The sequence below is a fragment of the Dunckerocampus dactyliophorus genome, chromosome 11 (assembly GCF_027744805.1).
Source record: "Dunckerocampus dactyliophorus isolate RoL2022-P2 chromosome 11, RoL_Ddac_1.1, whole genome shotgun sequence".
NCBI lineage: Eukaryota > Metazoa > Chordata > Actinopteri > Syngnathiformes > Syngnathidae > Dunckerocampus > Dunckerocampus dactyliophorus.
This window is the reverse complement of record NC_072829.1, coordinates 17,909,779-17,933,541: the sequence shown is the minus strand read 5'-3', so window position 1 is coordinate 17,933,541 and position 23,763 is coordinate 17,909,779. Positions and strand designations below refer to the sequence as shown.

At 42.5% G+C, this 23,763-nt stretch overlaps 2 protein-coding genes across 6 annotated transcripts in view; one reads left to right on the top strand and one right to left on the bottom strand.

Annotated features, from left to right (window-relative positions):
* Positions 1-422: 422 nt before the first annotated feature.
* On the bottom strand, positions 423-4,700 carry LOC129189551 (transcriptional activator protein Pur-alpha-like). Its single transcript, XM_054791331.1, has 2 exons — positions 3,390-4,700; positions 423-2,916 (listed from the first exon to the last, which is right to left on the bottom strand). Exon 1 carries the CDS (start codon positions 4,625-4,627, stop codon positions 3,782-3,784), a length of 846 nt encoding a protein of 281 aa, XP_054647306.1. The 5' UTR covers positions 4,628-4,700; the 3' UTR covers positions 423-2,916; positions 3,390-3,781.
* Positions 4,701-10,135: 5,435 nt separating this feature from the next.
* The window catches only part of LOC129189658 (pro-neuregulin-2, membrane-bound isoform-like), an 81,876-nt gene continuing 68,248 nt past the window's right edge, over positions 10,136-23,763 (top strand). For 2 of the 5 annotated variants that reach the window (XM_054791568.1, XM_054791567.1), the window contains exon 1: positions 10,137-11,397. In XM_054791568.1, coding sequence (XP_054647543.1) covers positions 10,986-11,397 — 412 coding nt within the window. In that variant the 5' untranslated portion in view covers positions 10,137-10,985. Of the gene's footprint in view, positions 11,398-23,763 lie in introns of all 5 variants that reach the window. The other 3 variants (XM_054791566.1, XM_054791569.1, XM_054791571.1) reach the window with 3 other exon arrangements.

Genomic DNA, 23,763 nt, shown 5'->3' with positions numbered 1-23,763 from the left:
ACAACTGGACTGCTCAGCTTGTCTTAGAAAACGTTCCATCGGTTCATGCTCAAAGACTAGATAGGACAGCTGTAGAATGACTAGAAAACATCCTAGACTACACAACAGCTACCCTATCTAGTCTTAGAAGACATTTCACCTCTCATCTGAGAAGGCATCACCAGTTCATGCTCAAAGACTCGATAGGACAGCTCTGGTCTGATGTATGACATTCTCAAGTCATTTTAGGACAGCTCTCATCCCAGCAGGCTTCATCAGTTCATGCTCAAAGACTAGATAGGACAGCTCATAATGACTAGGCTAGCCTACAGCTGCCCTATCTAGTCTTTGAGCAATGTCTTAGAAGACGTTTCACCTCTCATCCGGGCAGACATCATCAGTTCATGCTCAAAGACTAGATAGGACAGCTCTGGTCTGATGTATATGACATGCTCTAGTCATTTTAGGACAGCTCTCATCCCAGCAGGCTTCATCAGTTCATGCTCAAGGACTAGATAGGACAGCTCATAATGACTAGAAAATGTCCCAGGCTACACTACAGCTGTTCTATCTAGTCTAGTCGCTCAAAAACTAGATAGGACCGCTCTAGTCGGACTAGCGCAGAGGCATCTGTGTTATGGTTGTCCTCAGAGGGCCGCCTGTAACCGTGAAACCATATTAACTTCTAATCATTTCATGATATTAATAGACATCGGCTTGGTTACTTACATTATTTATGTACTTACAATGAAATCAGAAGTCGGGCTGCCCAGCTGGAATTCATATAATTCATTTTAAATGGGGTTTGACTCCAATTGTACTAATTTTCTTTCAAAATTGACAGAACAAATATACTGTATTTAGCAAGAAATTATTTTTTTTACTGTGTTTATGTAAAATAATATAAATACATAAAATAATTGTCAAAAAGTAGAAGAAACAATTATAATTCATCAACTTTTTTTAATGCTAAAAAAAAGTTCATAAAAAAAAGCGTCTTTTTGGCATGCGTTATTTCCTGGCTTTTGCGAGCCACATAAAACGATACGGCTGGCCAAATCTGGCCCCCGGGCCTTGAGTTTGACACCTGCGGACACTTCCTAGACTAATGCTAGATTACACTAGACCGATCCTATCTAGTCTTTGAGCACGAAAAGAAAGGAAGCCTGCTTGGACGGGAGGCAAAACGCCTCGTACATTAAGATAACCTGAGCAGGCCACTTGTGATCCATCCAATGCTCTGAGACATACATCTTCCACAATACAGATAAAAGGAACGCCGCAGTCTGTGATGACGGCTACTGCTGGGTGATAAACCAAAACTGAGAACAAACTAGCATTTCCCATTTAAATCCCCGAAAGGGAGGACTCATACACGACTGCAGGTTCATTCTAGATCTTTCCAGATGTCAGTAACAAAACACAATACATAACAAAACACTTAAGCGGTTGTCAACATAACCCAAAATAGCCATTGCTTGAACATTTACTCGTGAGTTTGGCCAGAGACAAAAGGAGAATGGGCGATAATAAAAGATTTTGGAACCTACGGCAGTTTTGTTGACAGTTTCCCTCCTTTAATTGGGGAAAGGCGCACGAAAGATCGTCTGCCCACCAAAGAAGTAAAACCGAAGAGTTGATGGTATCGGTTATTGTTGATCTGAAATCTGCTTTCGCAAAAAGACGTAATCTATAATGATAGCGAGCAGTCCTACAAATGATATCAACATCATTTTTCATAGAAATTATAAAATAGAACTTTTAGGTTGACAAAAGAGCTCAACTGTGTATGTCAAAGTCAACTTAAGCGGGCATTCTGGGTGGACCGGGACTTGATGAGTTAAAGGGGTTCCACTGTAATAAGTATGTGTTTCAGTCAAACTCTATAGAACTTACATAGACACAGTCGTAGAACACAATTTCCTGTCCCACGCACCTTGTGAAACAAACAAATAACGGGGAAGTGTACAAAATAAACCTCCGATTGTGTCTTTTAGCCATCATGCTAGGTTCGTAGCGTTGAGCCCTTGCAGTGATTTGCCACACTTCATCAGGCCTTTCACCGGCACTCCGAGACAAACCTTCGGCCTTTTCTGCAAAATGAGATTGACTTTTGTTGTTGTTTAAAAGGACAAATCCCTTCTTCTTTTTTGGTCCTGTGATCAGGAGAGGTCCCCGAGCCTACTCCTGGATTCTAATGACAGTGGGCCTCATTGAAAGTACTGTAGAGAGGCCTCCCAAACTCTCCAAAAGCAACATGAGGCCTTTGCAGGGGGGGAACGCTGTATGTGAGTGTGTGTGTGTGTGTGTGTTTGTGAGACCCCAATGTGAATGTGAGGGTGGGATGACTTCATGGTATCAAACTCCACACACTGATCCAAAATACTTTCGAGCTATGAGGGGAAAAAAAAGACTTCACGTTGTTAAGCACATTATCATGCTTTTAAAATATCTATAAACCACATACCTATGTACTGTTTGCTCCTTGTGTCCGTACACGTGACACAACGCCATGGAATATTGCACACTAACATGTGGTCAGTGTCTCCACGCCTGCCTGGGAGGGAGAAACCTGACACGATGTTGAACACAACGCGGTGAGGGGGACTATAATGCATATGTGATGTATGGTGAGCAAAGGAGCAATGTTGGGGCAATAGCACCATAAAGAGATATGCTGCCTTGGCCCTGCGCTGATACCAAAGGGGCACAGGATGCCCCACCTCGTTCTTGAACAGCTTCTGACAAATCGTGAAGCCTCTGCGGGTTTTCCGTCTTTGTCGTCGCTACTGTTTCAACATCCCACTATGATGTCAAGAACGCCCGGCCTCCCCTGACTGCCAGCAGCAGTCCAGCTTACTCTTCGTGTCGCTGCCTCGCACCCACGCGCCCACCAGGGTGTGGATCCGGCAGCCCCGGTCATTATGGAGTATATTTCTGCCGACATAACAGCACTCGTAAATGATAGACAGACCATCCACGTGAGGACACGTAAACGAGTGGCGTGTATAAGGCACGAGTTGTAATGACGTCAGAGAAGATGCCTGCACAGAGCAGGCGTGTCTTTTTTTATATATATATATATTTATATATATAATTTAATTTCACCTCACGCCTTTGCACTCCTCAAAGTGAACCTTTTCGCATTGCCGCCCTCCCTCAAGGAAAAAAAAAAAAAAACACAAATTCCCCCACAGAAAACGTGGGTATCTTAATAAGGATCTTTTTACAGCTGATTCACAAAATCATAATTAGTACATCTAAGTTAGCACTTTTTCAATGGAGATGGTGCAAGAGGGCTGGATCCTTATGACAGCGCAGAGATAGACTTATCCCATTTGTTGGAGGTGCATGTGATCTGCATAATAGTATTTTTTAGGTCAAATTACAAGCATGCATTTCATATTCACCTGTAGAGCGCTTTCATATTTCGTCTGCAATTTTGGTTTCTTTTTGTGCCGGCGTCAAATATTCTATGAGCAGACTGTCATTTCTAATAGAGCTCCGGTGTCGTTTCTTGACTTTGAAAAGGGTTCAAATAGCTTTGACGTGTGCAAAATCTTCTGCGAGATCATTGTCACTGAAATCAAGTAGAAATGTTACAGTTAAAGTCCTTGATAGCAGCGCTTACTGTGACATGGTGGATAAGTGGGTGACATCCAGTCAAATGAGCGAGGAGACAGCCGAGGTGCTGCCATGTCTGCGGTGCCTTGTGTGTATGTGTGAGGGGTGTGATTCCCTTGGAGATCTTCTCTCTTTACATTAAGATGAGTTCTGTTTTGGTTCCGGTCCCAAAAAAAAGTCAGTCATCGTCGCCGTCATCTCCGCCGTGCGGGCCCTCCGGTAGCAGTTCCGAGGCCCGTTTCTCTCGACTCCTCTCCTGTATCTTCCTCATCTCCTCCGCGTATTTGCAGAAGGTGTTGCCGAATTTGGACCACACTTTGCACGGAACCGTGATGGAGTTCCGGTACGTGGGCTTCACCTCGCTGACCCGCATGAACACGCCGTACTTGTTGGAGCCCACGTCGAAGAAGAAGCGCTTGTTGTCCACCGTGAGCGAGGTGCCCTCCGGGAGCTCGGCGGGCTCCTCGTCCACGCCGTAGTCGTCGATGAGTTTGGCCAAAGCGTCGCGGAACTCGATGAGACCCTGCGCCGGCAGAGCAATGGTCTGGCCTTGCGAGCTTCCCAGCCCGGGCCCCCGGTTAACGGTCTGCCGGATCCTTAGGAACCGCCCCCTCTGGTTCTCCTTCAGATCCATGTAATATTTCCGATTCTCCCGCACCAAAAACTCGCTCTTGAGCGCCCGCCGGGGCTCATCCTGCACCATGTCGGGGTTGCTCGGGCCCAGCTGGGCGTAATGTTCGATAAAGTCCCCGAGATAATCGCGGAACTCCACGGCCACCGACATGGAGAGCGTGAGGCGGCTCTTGTTCCCCCCAGCGCCGACCTCGGCTATCTTTAGGAAGCGTCCTTTCACATTCTGCTTGACGTCAAGGTAGAAGCGTTTGTTCTGAATGTCGACCCGCTTGGAAGCGAGCTCCTCGGTGTCGTGCTGCAGCCGGGACATGGCTCCCATCGCACCCGGGGGCAGCGAGCCGGGGCCTGCGGTGGGCCCTCCGTGGTCACTGCCACTGTCTCTGTCCGCCATGATGCTGCCTCCCTGCTTTACCTTCCTTCCACCGTCTCTCCCTCTGCCTGCTGCAACCTCGACTGCCTGTCAAAGCCCCTCGTCGCTTTATCGCGAGAAGAGAGCAGAACAGGAGGGTGGGAAAAAGAAAAAGCGTAGTTTCGTCCTGTAGTTCTTTGGGATCCGGGCTCCGTTCAAGACGTTCAAGGATTTTGCAACGTTTTGCAGCAGCTGGCGGGAGTTATCGCTGAACAAACCACGTGACTCATCCGATGCAGCATAGATACATATATACATACTGTACATACATACATACATACACATGGCAAATTGCCCAACCCACAAGGGTTGAGTGTTTCAGCACCACGGACAGCGGCATTGTGCGTTTGTCCATAGTCGTGTCGAGATTTTTGAATGAACAGCTGTGCGAGAGCACTGAATCATTGCGGTGTGACTGGACTTGTGTGTCACTGTTTCTCAATGGGAGATTATTGATGGCATTTATAGGGACGACAAAACGAACACGTTGGCTTGGTTTATTCATGTGCCATGATGGAACATAATGTATTTACACACACACCATTAGGACATTTACGTTTACAAGCTACTGGGCTGTCAAAATGTTTTTTTGCCTTCAATGATCATAAAGCTCACTTTTGATTAACACAGTCAGGAAGGTGTTAATTAATAATACTGTATTTTTTATTATTGTGAGTGTGGTATACAACTGCACTGCATCAATTGTTTTAACCACCTGAGACCATCCATCCATCCAGGAAGCCAGAGTACCCAGAGAAAACCCACGCATGCACAGGCAGCCAACATACTAACCACTAGGCCACTGTTGGCCTCCTGAAACTCAGAAAATTAAAAGACAAGAAATACACCGCAATATATATGTATATATATTTTTTGGGGTTAGCAAAGTTCTCATTTTGTCCTTTATCTTTATGTCTAGTGCCAACTAAATGCTGTCATTCCTTTTGCGATTTCACTCTATCACGGGTTTTCAAAAATACATTGATTAATAAATTATGCAGTTTTGTGGTAGAATACGGACTATTAGTAAAAAAAAAAAAAAGCATATTTAAGAAAATGTGGCTTAACTCAAATACAAATAAGGCATTCAAAAGACGCATTCACAGATGACAAAAGGTAGTATTGTAAACTGGTCACTAGGTGTCAGTAGTGTTATTGTAATGTTCGGCAAGACACACAAACACAAGACTTGATCATCTGAACAACAGGCTTTTATTGCAGTTTGAATTCAAAACAGGCACTATAGTCCCAAAAATCCTTAACAAAAAAACAGGCTACTTTTGTGGCCGTTACCCATGCAAAGCTGAAACTGAACCCCTGATGTTGCTTCCTGATAGTGAAAACCAAGGAAAATACAAAATCTGTCACATGGATTGTGACAGTACCCCCCCCCCCCACTTGCACCCTTGGGCTGGAAATAAACTGCCTAGTGGCAAAGCTCCAAGGGTGGACGAGTTTTTCCCTGCGTTCCTCAAGTCTCTAGATGTTGAGGGACTGTCTTGGCTGACACGTCTCTTCAACATTGCATGGAAGACGGGAACAGTACCTATGGATTGGCAGACCAGGGTGGTGGGAGCCCCATTAGCAAGGCACAGGCTATGGGTACAGGACTTCTGTTCCTTCAAGTCTGATCGTTGCGTTGGCTGGCTCAGATGTTACGGCACCTCTGGTTACCACAATCTTCATCACTTCGCTGGTAAAATCCCCATCAGCATCCTGGTAGGTTAGAATCAATGTAAGTGTTTTAAGTACCAACTAATGATGCGACTCATGAGTACTTTTATGATTGCTTTATCTGTCTCGGTTAATCAAATAGCTGTTTGGTCCATACAAGTCAGAAAATGGTGAAAAATATCAGTGGAGCCAAGAAAACAGGAATACATTTATGAACCTGAAATCATGGGCTTATTTTCTTAAATAACTACTTGAATTGATTATTCGTCACAATAGGTTCATCACAGCAATTAGTTTAGAAGTTGTTTATTCCATGAATTGTAGCAACTCTAACACAAAGTATAGCGGTGTCTTTCCCTGCTCCACCAAACCACGGATAGCAACCTCGCGCCTTCTCTCCACAGAATCGTCCTGTGAATGTAAAAACTTTACGACTGTACCAAGTATAAATTTCCAGTGATAACCAAATAATGAATTGAACATTTCAAATATGGCCAAAATAACTTTAAAATTCAGGTAAAAAAAAAAAAATCTAAATCTTATCCTGTCCTACCATTTTCCATATCACCTTTATATGTGTATTCTTATTCAGTACTTATTTCAGTATAATAGATATATTTGCCTTAGACTAAGCACTAAACAATCATGTCACATCTTATCGATGATAAGAATTGGAGTTGTAAACAGCTACCTTTTAATTTAATGCATCCAGGAGTCAATGAACAACCTTATGATTGATTTGATATTGTATTTCTGGCAACCTGTAACATTTAGGTTCATTATTCACTCTCAAGTTACGCTCAACAGCACAACATTACTGATATAGCCTGAGATGTATAAATCACGGGCAAAATCATTGGGAAATTAACCACATTTCATGTATTCTTGCCTCTGTTAGCACGTTCCTGATGAGCTGAATATTCCTTTGTGTAGCACCTCCTCTTGATGACAGCAAGGACATTCTTTTTGGGGAGTACTGGTCCAGTTTTGCCGTGAATATCGTCTCCAGGTATACAGTGGTGATCCTTCTGAATTCTTTATCTGTATACAAAACAAAAGCAAAAATGGGCCATGTCTTAGTCTATAATGTTTCAACAGATCAGTCTTTCTTGGTGTTTCAAATTTGCAAATTTTACAGATCCACTTCATTTTTAAAACTAATGAAGGCTCTGTTTAAATTACTTGACAGCTGTGGGGCCTACAGCTTGTGCCACACCAGCGTTACAGTAAACGTTATATTACTGTCTTTGGATATTCAAAATGAAAAAGAAAACACCTTCTTGAAAACTACTGCAATGAAATGAACTAATTACATTGCAGTCAATATAACATCTTTAACTATACAGGCTTTTCTGACAGAAAATCTGTGAGAAAAAGTTTTAAAAAGGTAAAACTATGCATATACTTGTTAGCTGTTATCATGATGTGCTGTCTTCATGCGTAGCTGACCAAGTTATCTTTGTTAAATTGTTAAATAATTAGTTGATCCTAAAAGTTGCTTGATTTTTCCAACTCAAAAATATTTGATTTAAAGTGATTATGTATCTGCAGTTAACAAGCAGAATTTGATTTTCTGTGCTAATGCATAGTCGGCGTAATGCTATTACAACAACTCTTTTACGGTGTTATTCGTACCTTTCCGGTGGCGTTTGTACACCATGGCGTCCCTTCCTTGCCCACGTTTTCAGACCACACTTCGACACAGCTATGGCTCACACAACAAATTTAAATTTCCCATGAAAAACAACACTAAAGCTGAAACATTAAAATGCACGGATATTAAACCGAATGTGTACTCAGTCACCTATTTTCGTCATGAAAACGGCCCATCCATGCAGTTTCTTCTGGTCAAATTTACCTCCATTGACACTGCAACATTTGAAAATTCAAACAAAGCAAAAAGTGTATTTTTCTGTATTTGCGGAGTTAAAACTGCTACTACTGAATACAATGCCAATTAGCAACACAACACCATTCGGCTCCCAATGTAAAAACGAGACCAATGATGGTCAAATTACTAGCTCGTTAGCTAAAATTCAACGTTGCAAGCTTACGTAAGCATTACGACCAATAGCAGACAAAAATAGTTTAGTGTGATGAAAAAACGATTTCTTGCCGTGTGTGTTTATAGACGTATTATGTGTTGTGGATAAAAACGAGGCAAAATTGTTCTCACCAGGTATTAAAGTTCAGTAAATTTCTGTGCAAAATGGCGTTTCTCCCTCTTCTTTCTCTGCTTCCCTCATTTCTTGTGCCAGGTGCGGTCTGACAGCAAACATGTCCGGGCATGTCCCCTGTACTCAGATTTTAAAGGACTCTTCCAAGATTTTGAAGTTGTACTGACGAAATACACTTTTATGATAGCTTAAGGCAAAAGTGTATGTTCAAAATTGATATATTACTGAGTTAAGGTAGTTTTGTTTATTTTCATTTAGATCAGCCTATTAAAATAATGTACCAACTGATTTTAATGTGCACATGTAACAAATTTGATTTTTTATGCAAAAAATGCGATTGATTTTAAGCTTAACTAACTACTCCCATAAATAATTTTTAGCTGCTGACCTTTTCCTCCGATTTCAGATCAACATTTGCAATAAAAGTGACCGTCGATTATTTAGATTAGATTCAGCTCCTCTTCTTTCTTCAATAAGCCTCACACGCTTATTAAACCCATTTAAAGTATAACATGTGTCGGTACTCACCGCTAGTGAATAATAATGTAAGATGATCTGTACACAGATTGAATCGGAGTCACGGTGTAGAAGTTATTTATGTTTCAGTTTTGTGTCCCACAGCAACTATGGTGCGTTCAACGACTGCCGAACAAAGTGAGAAATCTCACATTGTGCTAATGTGTGCTGTACGTTTTACCTGTGTTAGAACTCGTTTATTATTACGGACATATGGTGAATGAGATGTGTTTTCAGTGAAAAACTGGTCTATTTTAGAACAAAAACTATTTTTTAAACCAAAAATCTATAAATTTGCTGACTTGTGAGTATGGTAGTTGCCACGGTACATCTTCGGCTGAATGAACGAAAGAGACAGATCAGTGAATGAGTACACAGTTGGATAAAAAGGGGAAAAAGTGGGGGTGGTTCACTGAAACGAGACACTGTGTTTCCTGGAATTGGAGCAGCAATCCCAGTAATGTACTCTTACTTAATTGTAGATTTTTAGCATTTAGGGGGGAATGGTTACACAAAGGACTCAAAGAGTTTTAATAATTGGCTCTTAAATGAATACATGAGAAAAAAAACTTCATTCCAGTGATGTTGCTCAGGCCTTCTACAGTATATCTGAGATTGGTGGAGGTGCAGAGCACTAAACCTGTCAAGCCCTTTCAGCACCATGGACAGACACCCTGCTCTAACCTGACCCTGTTGATGGTGAACCAGATGAAGGAGGCAGTTATGTTTGTCAAACCTGATGAAACGACCTCTTCGACAATTTCTTTATCATGTCCCCTATAGGACACATATGTTTATCTCTCTTAAGGTGGACAGTGAGAGGCTTTCTGACCTCTATTGAAGGGCAGAGGTAAAAGGCTACTGGCTACGGTCATGATGGATCCACATGCAGATGGAGGTGTGCAGTACGCTGAATTAAACTTGAGTTGTTTATGTTTTGTCATCGAAGAGCAAAATATAACTTAAACCTAAAACAACACCAATGAGGGGGGAGTAGACTAAAAAAAAGTGTGCAAATTGCCAGGCTGTGTCTCTGGTGTGTGAAGCTCATTTCGCAGCGTTACTCATCGCAACCGCAGTGTGTAGCAGGCAGCTTCCATTGCACCTCTTGCATGCACTCCGGTTCCACAGTGGTCACCACAAAACGCTTGGCAACACACTATTGTGTCTGCTGCACCCCACGCCAGGATCAACGCTTGCGTATGAGAGGTGCTTTGCTGCTGCTCGCCGGGGATTTTAGGGTGTTTTTGCGCAGCAAGTGTGCTTTTCCCGACGCCAGTGACCGGGCAGGTGATGCTTGCTCACGTAAGGCGCACGCGTGTGGTGAGGGGCGCAGGGGACGCGGCTGGAGGGTGCGCGCTACTGTTGCACCGCCTCACCGGATAACCGCTATCTCATCCTGTCTGGTCTTCCCCCGTTTCCTCTCCTCTGACTAACGGATTTACCGGACAGAGACTTTTTCTTTTGTTTTTTTTTACACCACAAGTGGATCAAGGGCCTGAGCTTGGCGTGGAGTGTTTATCTTTTACGGTGATTCTCTTGTGCGCAAGCTTTTTTTTGCCACCCGGGGAGGCAATGCGCCCACCCATGCGATGCTAGCCTATTAGCTGAAGGTAGAGAAAGAGAGAACAATTTACGAGTCTTGTTTCGCCTTTCAGGAAAGACGAGAAGAAGAGGGGGAGGGTGGTTGCTGAAGGAGAATGCAGCAGTCACAATTTTAAGCATGCAGAAGAAGCGGGCCGTTTCCGGTTCCTAGGCTGCTGTGTGTGTGCGTAAGTGTGTTACTGTGTGTGCCCCCCATCCGAGGCCAGCAGCCGTATGGGGAAAGCATCGGCACACACAGATGGCATGGACACTTCTACAAGGTCTGCCGCTCTGCCCTGCCTCCTCTACCGGAGCCCGTTCGCCGCCGTCTCTCTCTTGCAGCTCCCTCCGCCGCCCAGCAGCACTGCAGCACAGCACAGGCTGACGGTATGAGGCTTGATCCAGTGCATTTCTCCATGCTGGTCATCGGGGTCTCGTTCGCCTGTTACGCCCCGAGTCTCAACTCCCTTCAGGACCAGGCGTACCGATCAGCTGTGGTCATTGAGGGCGAGGTGCGCTCCTCCCCGGAGAACGTCTCCTCCCGGGAGCCATACAGTGTGAATGTCAAAGTGCTGGACGTGTGGCCCGTCAACAGCGGCGGCCTCGAAAGGGAGCAGCTCGTCACCGTCGGGGACTTCGGTTCCGAGGCCCCATGCACCACGGTGGAGAAGGACCACAGATATATCTTTTTCATGGACCCTACCGGGGAACCCTACGTGTTCAAGGCTTCGTACGCCCCCGTGGACGCCAGCGAGCCGGAGCTCAAGAAGGACGTGGAGAGAGTGTTGTGCGAGGACTGCGGTAAGTTTCAGGTGCACATGCACGGTGAGAAGGCTGCCATGGTGATGTAAGGAGACGGGCTTGCGCGTGCACGTGTGGAGTCCATACAGTGTCTGCGCGTACGCATGCGCGCCGATTGACACTTCAATCCTCCATAACCCGGTCACCCATAATCAAATGAGAAGCATGGCAGGAAATGTGTGTGTGTCGTATAAATGTGCGTGTGTGCGTGCGACTGGAATCGACCCCCCCCACGACCCTACCCCCCCCCCCCCACACACACACACACACACACTCTCCCTTCCATCCACTGCAGACTCCTGCTGACTGGTGATCATTTGGACTCTTTGAGCATAGCCAGCAAGATCTGCACCATCACAAATTAGAGTGGCGCTCCTGTGTGTGCGAGCGCGCGCGTGTGTGTGTGTGTGGACAGCAAGCTTGTGTTGAGGTGACCCTTGTGTCTGTTGAAGAGAATTGTTGTCAAATGATGACATGTATCACAGTTGTGACTGCAGTGACCTGCGAGTGGAGAGTTCAAACAGCTCATCCTGTTCCCTGGATAGCTGAAACTGTGTTTGTGGCCATAAAGTGCACCGCACACACACATCTGTTGCACTTTGAGCGTGTCTTATCTTAAATAACACCACCGTGCGTGATGTGTTTCGTGTGCTATGAGCGACACGTCTCTTCAGCAATCAATTAAATAGTCACGAGATGGATGAGGTGTTTTAGTTCCCTGAGAATCATCTCAGCGAGACGTTTTTGGACGTCTCAATGCTTCTAACTTTGTCGGAACAGATTGGGGAAGGCCCTTTTGTATTTCTGCATGACTGTACTCCAATGGTCCTTCAAGGCATGGCTGGATGGATTTGGTGTCGAAGAACTTGACATTTGGGTAGTGACAGCACGCTGCATTTGGCCGTACTCCTCAGGGGAATAAACTTATGTGGTCGGAATGTCAGAAGTGTCAGAGTGGAAGTCTGCGAATTGAAACACAGCCTCAGTTTCTACCCGTACACTTCCGTACTTACATTTAAATATGTATACTTCCTGTATGTGCCCTGCGATTGGCTGGCGACCAGTCCAGGGTGTACCCTTCCTGTCGAGCAAAGTCAGCTGGGATAGGCTCCAGCATACCCCCACGACCCTAATGAGGAAAAGCGGCATAGAAAATGGATGGATGGATGGTTCCTGTATGTATACTGTGTTCCAAAAGTTCCAAATCCATTACCGTCATTGTGCACATACCGGAGGGGTCGATCACAATGTTAACCTCTTCTTCTCTCCTTTTTAATTGTGAATTGTAACCACTTGAGTCAGTCACTGCACTTTCGCTATGTAAGATGCAAGACGGTGATGGTTGAGGATGGTTAGGGTCCATCGCTGCACGGTTGCTCAACATTTGGGGCGTGTTGAGTGAAACATCCAGGGACTGGCAGCACAATGCATTTTTGTCGTATTTCTTACCGGAATGCACTTATGCACTGAAAATGCTTAGTCTAAGTGCGGAAATACGAGAATTGAAACCAGCGTGCGCACTGTGTTCTTAGTTCCTGGGGGTGAGAATTTTATCAGTTTGGTGCTGTTTCCAATTCATTACTTCCTGGAAAGGACAATATTTATCTGCTTCCTGTTTTTCTTCCTCTTCTCTCCTTTTTAATTGGGAATTGCAACCACTCAAGTTAGCCCCTCCTTTTTTGTTACATAACCAAGATGGCGACTCACCATTTGAGGCGTGCTGAGTGCAATGTCCGGGGGTACCGACGGCACACTGCGATTTTTTTTAATGCAATCAAAATGCTAAATGTGCAAATTGAAACACCGCCTCAGTTTAAATTCACACACTTCCATACTTACACTTCAATTTGTATACTATGTACACTGTGTACTTAGTTCCTGAGAGCCTGAATTTTGACAGTGTAGCGCTGTCCCAAAGCCATTGCTGGCACCAGAAGTGATGATTTATATGCTTCCTCTTGTTCTCTCCTTTTTAATTGTGAATTGCAACCACTCGAGTAAGTCCCTCCTCTTCTGTTATGTAGGTATGACGATTGAGGGTGACGGCGCACTGCATTTTGCCGTACTTCTCGTTGGAACGCACTTGTGCACTCAAATTGCTAAGTGTGGAAGTGCGCAAAACACAGCCAAAGTCGTTTAATTGGAACTTGACCGACTACTGTATTGTGATTTTATCCCACGTGACATAACATACAAGATACAGGTCCTTTTCAGACCAAACCAGCTCGTCATCGTCAACAGCAAACCAACACGTCGAGACCTTCTCCGAATGGGAAGTGCCCGGAGATGACTTTTCTTGTGTAGAAAAGACGCTGTATGAATAAAATAGAATTGAATTCGAGGAAGTAGGATGAGGAAGGAACTGAAATGGCTGCACAAAGACCTCATCTCGAAGCCCAGCTAACAACGTGACGTTCTATTTTTAGCTCGGTGACATGCTAAAATGATCAAGTCATTTATTTATGACACGGCTGTTGTAATCAGGCTTCAGTCTAGAACACATTTTGCATACAGGGGTAGGCTCTCTCTCATACACACAAACACACACGAAACACAGCGTGATCTAACAGCAGCAGTCCAGAGCGTGTGTTGACTTATGATACGCACGATAGTAAGACATTTCAGATAAATCACGATTCTTATTTCGAATTGTTAGTATGTATAAAGTTGATCAATACAGTCTGTTCCTCCACATGTCTATGGCTGCCTGGGTTTCATGAGAAGCAGCTCACCACTGCTCTGCAGACACACACCCTGAGTCGAACCAATCCAAACCTGGGCCCGATGGTAGTCAGCCAATCACAGCCATCCTTGGGAAAACACACACACACACTTTCAGTCCATGCCCACCAATTTGAGTCCATCTGCTTGAGCTCCAGTTGTGCTTTTGGCTTCAGGAATCAATTTATGCTTGATGACTTACAACAACAAGAGACATTTATTGTGTTTTCAGTGCTCTAAATTGAGACTTATAGAAAATTGCATATTGTCTACAAGCAAAAAAAAAAAAAAAAAATCCATGGACATCTGTCATGTCCCTTCCCGATCAATGATGTCTCTTTAAAAAGTAAGTCATATGTGTGTACTCACACGTAGAAACTCCTATATTTTCTTTTATAATGCAAACACCATGAAGACTTGTCCATTAAATGTTGACATTTACATCAACACCAACTGCAGGAAGTCTCAGCGGCACGGACCACTCGTCGTGACAAAAATTATGAGACAGCAAATCCTTTTTTTGCAGTGTAAACAAACTGGTGTGTATTTCATGGAATGGCGAGATTGACCAGGTGCTTTTTTTTTTCAGTTAATGTGTTGGGTATTGCCAATCATTCTTCTCTTCATCCAATAACCAAGGTTACCTTTGTCATTGTAAACATTCACATATCTTATTATTATTATTATTATTATTATAACTCCTTACTATAATAGTCTCCTGATTATTCCGAAATACACTACCTAGATTTAAGGAAGCAAATTGGGAAGAGCCTTCCATTGGATAATTAATGCATGGGTGATTATATTTCACTTATTTAACCCGAAGTGAGTGTCCTAGTGTGTAGCTGTGTGTACCTCACCATGTTGAAAGACCCATCATCTGGTGGTGGAAAATATGTTTTTTTGGCATGCAGCACCCATGACAAAACATCTAAGGCAGGGGTGTCCAAACTTTTTCCAGCGAGGGCCACATACTGAAAAATGAAAGGATGCAGGGGCCACTTTGATATTTAGTAAACCAACACATAGAGATATGCTAAGAAGCTTTATGTAGCTCAAGAAAAAACTGCATTTCACCTTTGCAATGTAGGTGAAATGCTACTAAAAATGACGTATGATACGAGTTTATTCTCGGAAAATTGCGGCTTTTGTTCTTCATTCGTTTAGGAATTTTTTCTTAATATTTTGACTTCATTGTCATAAAATTACAGCTGTTTTTTTTCCCATTTCAACAATAATGTATTTTTTCTTTACTTCAACAGTATTACGAAAATTATATTTTTCCTCATTTTACAAGTTCATTCTCATAAAATTGCAACTTTTTTCACATTAGAAATGTTTTTTTTCTCTTAATATTTGACTTTACTCCAGTCACATTGCTGTTGTGGATTTTGTCTGTATAATTTTCCAAATATTTCTACTTTCTTTCTAATATTTTGACTTTATTCCCATGTTATCAAATTTCCCCCAACCTAAGTTTCCAAAAACTACAACTTTAGTCATTGTTTTTGGCTTAAAAAAAATCTAACTTTTTTCTTTAATATTTCAAATTCATGCTACTAAAATAACATTTTTCCTAATACTATTACTTTATTCTTGTGAAATTATGGCTTTTTTTCTTTGCTAGATTACAACTCTTCTCTAAATATTTTGACTTTTGATTGATTTTCCCATTTTTGCTGCTGCTGCTGTTTTTTTTTTTTTTAATTTCCTTGTTAAATTACATTTTTAGACTGTGCTGCGGGCCGATAAAATCACAGCCGCGGGCCGGAAAATGGCCCCCGGGCCGCACTTAAGACACCCCTGATCTAAGGAGATCGATCAAAACTGAAACTACTGAAATCAGGTTAAGAAGTGTGTTCGGTATTCTTAAAAAGTTGACGGACCATGGCAAATTTTGTGCTGTGGTCTGAATCTGAACAGAAATAAATGATGTGACATTGCAGGTTTTGGAAACAATGCCACAGCGAATGTGTGCCGTAAACAAAGCTTGAGAGCTTCAGTGTTGAGAGTATTAGAGTATTATAGTAGTGCAGTAATAGTTTGTTGGCCAGGCACTGTATATTCTTTTCCTTGTGGATTGTCCACCATAATTGTGAAGTGTCAGATTTGATATGCACATGTAGTTTGCACAATTAACAGACCTGCCAACCCATTCTGGTAAATGTATTACATTTTTTTTCAATGTGCAGGCCAATAAAAAACACTGTCAACTCTGTGAGCAACCACAACAATTCTCGACTATTTAGCTTGTTAGCTTCCTTCATCACGCGCAAACGATGGTAATTAAAGAGTGGAAGGGAACTAAGGATGCTCCGACCGATCTGCCATGATAATATTGTCTAATTTCCGAAAAAACACATGATCGGTGTATGTCGATAAACACCTTTCAAAGGGAATCACAAAAACTGATCGGCGTGCGGCGGCAAATCCTACATGTCTAATGTGTGACGTAGGGTTGGCAACAAAATGACGCGTCTTGTATTGAGCTTCCCACAGGCTACACCAATTGATGCCAGCGTGCTTGATCACTCCCTTACCAAAAATACTGCAGTTGGACTATTCTTGCATCTTTGTTAACACGCTTTACTTAGCTGTCGCTGGTTGTACTTTGCATTGGCGGAGTTATCCACCTAGCAAATGACCACAAAATAGCAAAAAGACGATGGCCACACTGTTTGAGTGAAGATGTGTTTGGTAAATAATGTACAATTTAAATGTTGGGAGTCATAAATAAAATAATAGCAATGAAAGTTGGAGGTCCCTGCAACCTGGACGCTGAATTTATTTTGGTTTAAGTTGAGCGGGACAGATTTCTATTTAACAAAGATATTTATTTGTATTATTTTAGTCTGTTAATTTTGCTATCTTGAGCTAAAATTTAATTATTGAACAGTTTATTTCCGATGTATTTGTATTACTCCAAAACGTGCATCAAATTAAATAATAAATAAATATCTAAATTAAGTTTTGTGTCAAATAGTACTAAAATCGTTTCATAAAAATCAAGGCAAAAAAAAGGTAATCCACCCAAACGTTTATTTCTTTAATAATTACCTATTGGATTTACCCTTGGAATTGTTTAACGGCGCCCCTGACCAATACCATGTGATCGGTATCGGGATCGGCAGCATAAAGCCCTTATCGGAGCATCCCTACTTACAACAATAATTTTTATTGCAAATGTTGATCCGAAACCGTAGGAGAAGGCGTTTGCCGAGGTGGGCTAACCGTCCAAAAGTTTGTTTTTTTTTTTGGAGGTGCACGTCACGCTGTTTGCAGAGTAGGAAAGCTTCCTCACCGTCTCTGATTTCAAACCCAGAATGTGTTTAATGGGCTTGAGGTCAAAGCTTTGAAGTACTTCCACACCAAACACATCCAAGCATGCCTGGAGGGACCTTGCTTTGTACAGAAAAGGGTCTCCCCCAGACGATGCCCACAGAGTTGGAAGTAGGGGTGGGAATCTCTGGCCACCTCACAACTTGATGCAATTACGATCCAGAGGCCTGTGATGTGATGATAAAACGATTATCGATGCATCTTTTTTTGTGATCACTAGTTTGTCAGTTTTTTCATGAATAATTTTTTTCTATATATACATTTTTTTACTCACTGTGTAGTACTAAAATAAAGCATATTTGTAATAATGAAACAGATTAATTTACTTCCATTATATTTTACTAATTGGAAGGTTACATCTACCAACATACAGTATTTCCCATTGCAGGAAAAGTAAAGTGCACCACGAGCAGCATGTATACAATTAACAACTTCAGCATAGAGTAACCAACATTAAAAAATCTGCCATTATTCACAAATAAATAAGACTTCTTAATTCAAACTAAAATCCATAGAATCTCTGGCAAAATAATATTTTTGCTGTATAGTCAAAAACAGCTTTCATCCAAAATATAGATTTCTGTACCAACAAGAATAATGCTTGCAGACGTCAGTATATTACGAATGACCGAAAAAACGAGGCTGCCCTTATTCACACTTGCAGTGTCAGTGAAATAACGTTCCGATGCGACACTGTATCTGGGTTCCAGAGCACGCAACAAAGCACGAAAATATGGCCACAAATCCTTCACAATAAAAGTTGCGATTGACTTTGTGATTCGCTTCGCCTTGTCAGGGTTGGGTGGAAAATTAGTTATCACTTGCTCGATGGTTGTCTGGTTAGCAGCAACTTCAGCTGGCTGTTTTTCCCTCCTGGTTTGGGTGGAAACGTGCTATGTGGGTTCGTATATCTGTGGTGTTCCCAAAATATTTTAAGCTTGTATGACAAAGCTTGCATGTTGTCTGGCTCCTGTCCAACTCAATTTTACCTTCAACTACGTGAAAGCCACAGTGCTTCCAGACGCTCAGCCATTTTGGTAGCGTCTTACACTTACACACTTACACACTACACTGGTGGAACTAAGGGGTCAAACAATCCACACTCCATTACCTCTGCCACGTTCGAAGGTATTGTTTGGCTCTCAGTGATCGTTCTAGAAGGCACGTGGTACGGTGTCAACTGATTGCAGTTGTATGAATGTGAGGATATATGTCTGCCTGGATTCTCAGTCATCCAGGTTGTGGTAATCTGCACGGGTTGAAATGAGGCAACTGGACTCGTCTTGTTTGTTGAAGACGTTTCACCTTCACGCCAAAAGGTTTCTTCAGTCCTAACTTTTAAGTGTGGAGTCTCCATATTTAAGTCTCTAGTGGGTGTGTCCCTGGGGGTGGTCACAGTTGATAATGACCGTTGAGCGACAATCGACTCTTCCTGTGAAATGAAATCTTTGGGGGAATCGTGTAATCTGATGCTAGTGCAGTCTGAACGGTCCGACATATACGTCATCGAAAGGCGTGGTTTATCCTGCAAGGCTTGGATAAAGACGACGTAGGCAAAAGTTTGTCCTCTCATCCAAAAATGTATTTCAAAAAGGTGTTAGTGAAGCAGCTCTCGTCAATGTCTCACCACTCCTGCCTCAGACATCCACCCACACGCTCCTTGGAACAGACGTCGCAGCAAGTTGTCTACAAACTGTCATAGCCAAAATTCTTGCCCTCTTCTTAATCTCCTTCACAGAATTCATTTGGTTGAAAAAAATATCGACTCCCGTTGCACAAAATCCTTGAAATTTCCACAAATGTTGTGAAGTAGAGCATGCTAGTGATGTGTGGCTCCATACTGAAATATCGATACTTCCGATACCAACTCTTCATGCTCTCAAGTCGATTCTCAAATCAAAATATCTATACCTTTGATACTTCAGGTATATGATTTTGTCCTTTGTTTTTTCTGTTGTTGTGTATTAGCTTGGCTTTATTGTAAATCACCCCACTCCCTCAATATACAGTACTTCAGGGTTTAAAATACTGTACATCAATAAATTACTATGATGTCTTGTATTCTTTGTGCTATGATTTGAAATACTGTACACTACTTTTTTAAATTTATCAGACACATTAGGTGTATTTGCACAAAGTATCGGACCGGTATCGCCGATACCAGCCTGAATTTTGCCCAGCATCTCATCAGAAATGGAATCTGTGGTATCGCACATCACTAGAGCACACACTGCAGCGATCTTTACTTCTGTAAACACAGAAGTCGTGAGACGTCGTGCTTTTGAGCATGCACGTCAAATTCCGGACGCTTTGCGTTCACATTAACAAGTCGTCATAAAAAATTGGTTTAAACAAAACAAAACAAAACAAAACATCCGAATTGGGAATGCAGTGTGAACGTAGCCATGGATATAAGCAGACAGTAGGTGATGTCCAAACTCTAGATAGGGAGGACCTCTGGTTAAAAAAGAGGTGTGAAAGAATTGTTACGTATACACCAAACTAGAAAGGCTCTCTTGAAATCGAGGAAGGTTTGTACCATCACCTACTGTCTGCTTAAAACAATGTGCTAACATCTTTCCCCCAAAGAAAGAAGAATGGCAACTACTAACAAGCTGTTTTGCCAGCAGGCGGGCGAATGACCTGTTATACCAGCCACACCCATCAACAACAACACAACAAACATCAACTCTATTGTGACCACCCCTAGGAGATACTCCCACCAGAGACATAAATAAGGAGACTCCACACATAACATTTAGAACGGAAGAAGCCTTTTGCATTAAAGGTGAAATGTCCTTAACAAACATGAAGAGCCCACTTGCCTTAATTCAAACTTTGTGGAGACCATGAGGATGCGTTACTCTTTCGCATTTTATGTAAATTTCACTATAAGGCTAATTCACCCCTGCTCCAGAGTTGGTACATTCCCATATCGACTGTACAGGGACCACAGAGTAAAAAGCACTGAGATTTTAAGTGACTTTGTGGAGTGTTGGTGAATGTGTTTCAGATATTTTCCACTTGAGACGCCTTAGGTTTTTGTGTGAATAGAGTTTGCTTATGTAAATGGGAAATGGACGTTCACTTGTATAGCACTCTTCTACCTTCAAGGTACTCAAAGCATTTCATAACCCCCCCAAGAGACTGGGCAAAGTGCTTTCAGATTTTCCTTAATAAATACACTTTCACCACAACAATGTGAATGATAAAAAAAAACTCCACTATTCTTTGCCAGGCATCCTTTGCGTTGATATTCAGACCACAGTCTTTCAGTTGATTGAGAGGTGTCTCAATACATTTGTCCATATACAGGTAGTTTAAATGTGGCATCTGTTCACCCATCCAATCCTACATGCAGCAGGCTGATAGAGCCCTATTCTGATCATTTTTGTTGGCATGTCTTTTGAGGTACATTGACAGAATATTCCTAAAATAGCTTATCTGATTGCCAAATACTGCTGTCACTGATTCTGTATCAAGTGCTGCGTAGCTCCACTCTTAAGCTCTCTTCCCTCTTTACCTGTCCCTCTCCCCGTGCTTTAGCTGGAGTGTCTTTCAGCTTAAGCCTGCCCAGCTGTTAGTCAGAAACACTAAGGAGTAGAATCGGAGAAGGATGAGGAACGTGGATATGACAAACGGATGAAGCAATGATACATGTTATGAAGCTGCTAACCCACTGACTGCCAGCCATGTTCAGAGCAGAGAGATCCATACTTTTGGAGCATTTTTGCTGAACTTTCAAGACCCACAGAATATTGAGTTTTAGGACTACATAAACACTGAAACTATCTAAAGAAACTTTAGACTCTCTTCTTTCATCAGAAAAAAAGGTTTGTTTCTGGCCTTTTTGTGTCTATAGATATTGACGATAGAACATAGGGTATTTTCAGCAAAAACACCTGATTTTGACCAAAAAACTGAGAAAACGAGCTTTGAAAACTGATGGTGGGGTCTGCTGGATGTGGGGATGAACCCCTGCTGCTGACCGATCCAGACAGATCCATTTTTTCAGTAATGGCAGACTTGTGCTTGTCACTCAAGTCCTGCTCCATGATGCAGTCATGAAGTTGACTCAGGATCTGTGTGGCTGCGTAGCCCTCACCCACCATGTTCCGGACTTCAACCTGAAGTTTCTCAAATGTCCCTTGAAAGTCAGAAGAATCAGGGTTGGGTTCTGAGTCACCTGACTCTGAACTGGTTGCGGTGTCGCGCCACACGACTCAGCAACGCTAACCACTACCTTGTTGCTTCGGCTGCCATTATCAACAGCATTTGTGTCTACGTCACCTACATCACCCACGTCACCTCTATCTTTCGCAATCGCGTCACTACTAAAGGCAGATGTGTTTCGCCATTTTCCTCTCTCAACCCACAATCCGTCTTCTTCATAGACAATCTGTCGCTGCTGGTTGAAGGAAAAGAGAAGTGTTGCCCCCTACTGGGACAGAAATACATTGCCTACAAGTCAGAAATTCACACACAAGATGAGTAAGACTTTGATCTGTAACTCCCGCGAAAAAAAGCAAAAGACGTCAATAGAAATCTTTGGCAGTCAACCTTACTTTTTGAAAAGACGTCAATAGACGTCTCTGGCATTGAAAGAGTTAATAACCAACATGTTATCAAGATGTGTGAGTGCTATTGTGCTACCCTCATGCTAACACGTACTGTATTGCCATAAACAACGTAACTGTACTAGGCAGACTGATATCTTATTTAATTAATCATCTTCTATTGCATGTCTACTTTTTTTTTTTTGAAGACTCGAGTTTCACAGACTCACGGGTAATCGATTACAATTTTAGTTTACCTGTGGACCCACGAGTATGCAAAGAATCTTCTGTGCGCTTGTCAGGAATAAAAATACATATCGCTCATCCAGCAGTGACATTTTTGAGCTACTGGAAGGGCTGATTTGGAGGCAACCACAAAAAAGGAGCCATGCCATATCTCCTGTGGAAAAACTCCTTGCAACTCCTGATGTGTCGGACGCACATCAGGAATCGCACAATTCGCACAACGCACAACGAATCGGCTCAAAGAGCCGGCTCTTTGAAATGAACCACAGGAGCTGGTTCGTGTCATTGGGAGCCAATTGGGAGCCGATTAGTTTTTTTCCTTGTCTTTTTTTCTGTTAAAGGCGAATGTCATTGGTCAAAATGTGTGGCGGCGTCGCTGTGCCCACACTGAGCAGGGGGAAGGGCGGGATGTGTTCATTGAGGTTTAAATAAAACCATTTACATAATAAACATTTGATATCAAGTATTTTTTACATTGGCAATTCAGTTTACACAGTACACATTATTTGGTAATAAATTAATTGAAGACAAAAACAAAAAAATATGAGGAGCCACTAGGCTCTTTCTAGTGTGCCGAGCCAAAAGAACCGGCTCTCTAAAAGGAGCCGAAATGTTCATCGCTACTGCAACACTGCATTTTCTTGCGTCTTTATCGCGCACCATCACAGTTAGTGCCGGTGTAATAACCCCTGTTGAGTTGTGTGCACCTTAGTGCAATAGTGTGGATTTCACCAGGCTATGCAGCTATCTAAGTAATGTGTAAGTAGATATAAGTACATTCTCCACATGTTAACAAGAATATCACAACCTAATACATCGTAAATTTCATTTCATTTTACACAAAATGTTGTCGTGTAAAACATATGTTGAATGACAAAATAGACTAATATAGTATTATTATGAGGATGCGATGTCTCTGCTGGAGTTCTCCAGTGTGTTTATTTGCATCCTCCACCAAGACCTCCAACTCCATGGCTTCAAACCTCATTTTTCCTTTACAGCGACTCTGCTCTCCCAACTCTTCACAGCTATTTGCACACACAAAATCTTCATTCAAATAGGGCAGTCTGCACCACTTTTGCAGCTGTTAAAAATAGTTAAATATCTTAGCAGATCACCCGCAACACGCCCACTACGAGTATATTGTATGTCATTTTTCAGTTCGCTCACACAATTTAGCATTCGTTATTTGGGATCTTAGTAGATCAGGTCTTTAGAGTGCAGTCGTTTCTGTAGATTCTCAGCCATTCAGGTCATCGTCAAAAGATTGTTGAAGATGTTCATCTTTTGTCTAAAGGGTTCCTTCTGTGTAAAATGTTAGGGGTGGGCTTTCCCTATTTATGTCCCTGTGTTGTGTGTCCCTATAGGGACAGGGTCCCTATAGGGATGTTGTTGTTATTGCGGTCGCATAACAATAGGTCTTTTGCCCACCTGCCTGGTGGCAAAACAACTTGTGAGTGGCCACTCTTCCTGTTGAATGAGACAATCTTTGGGGGAGAGATGG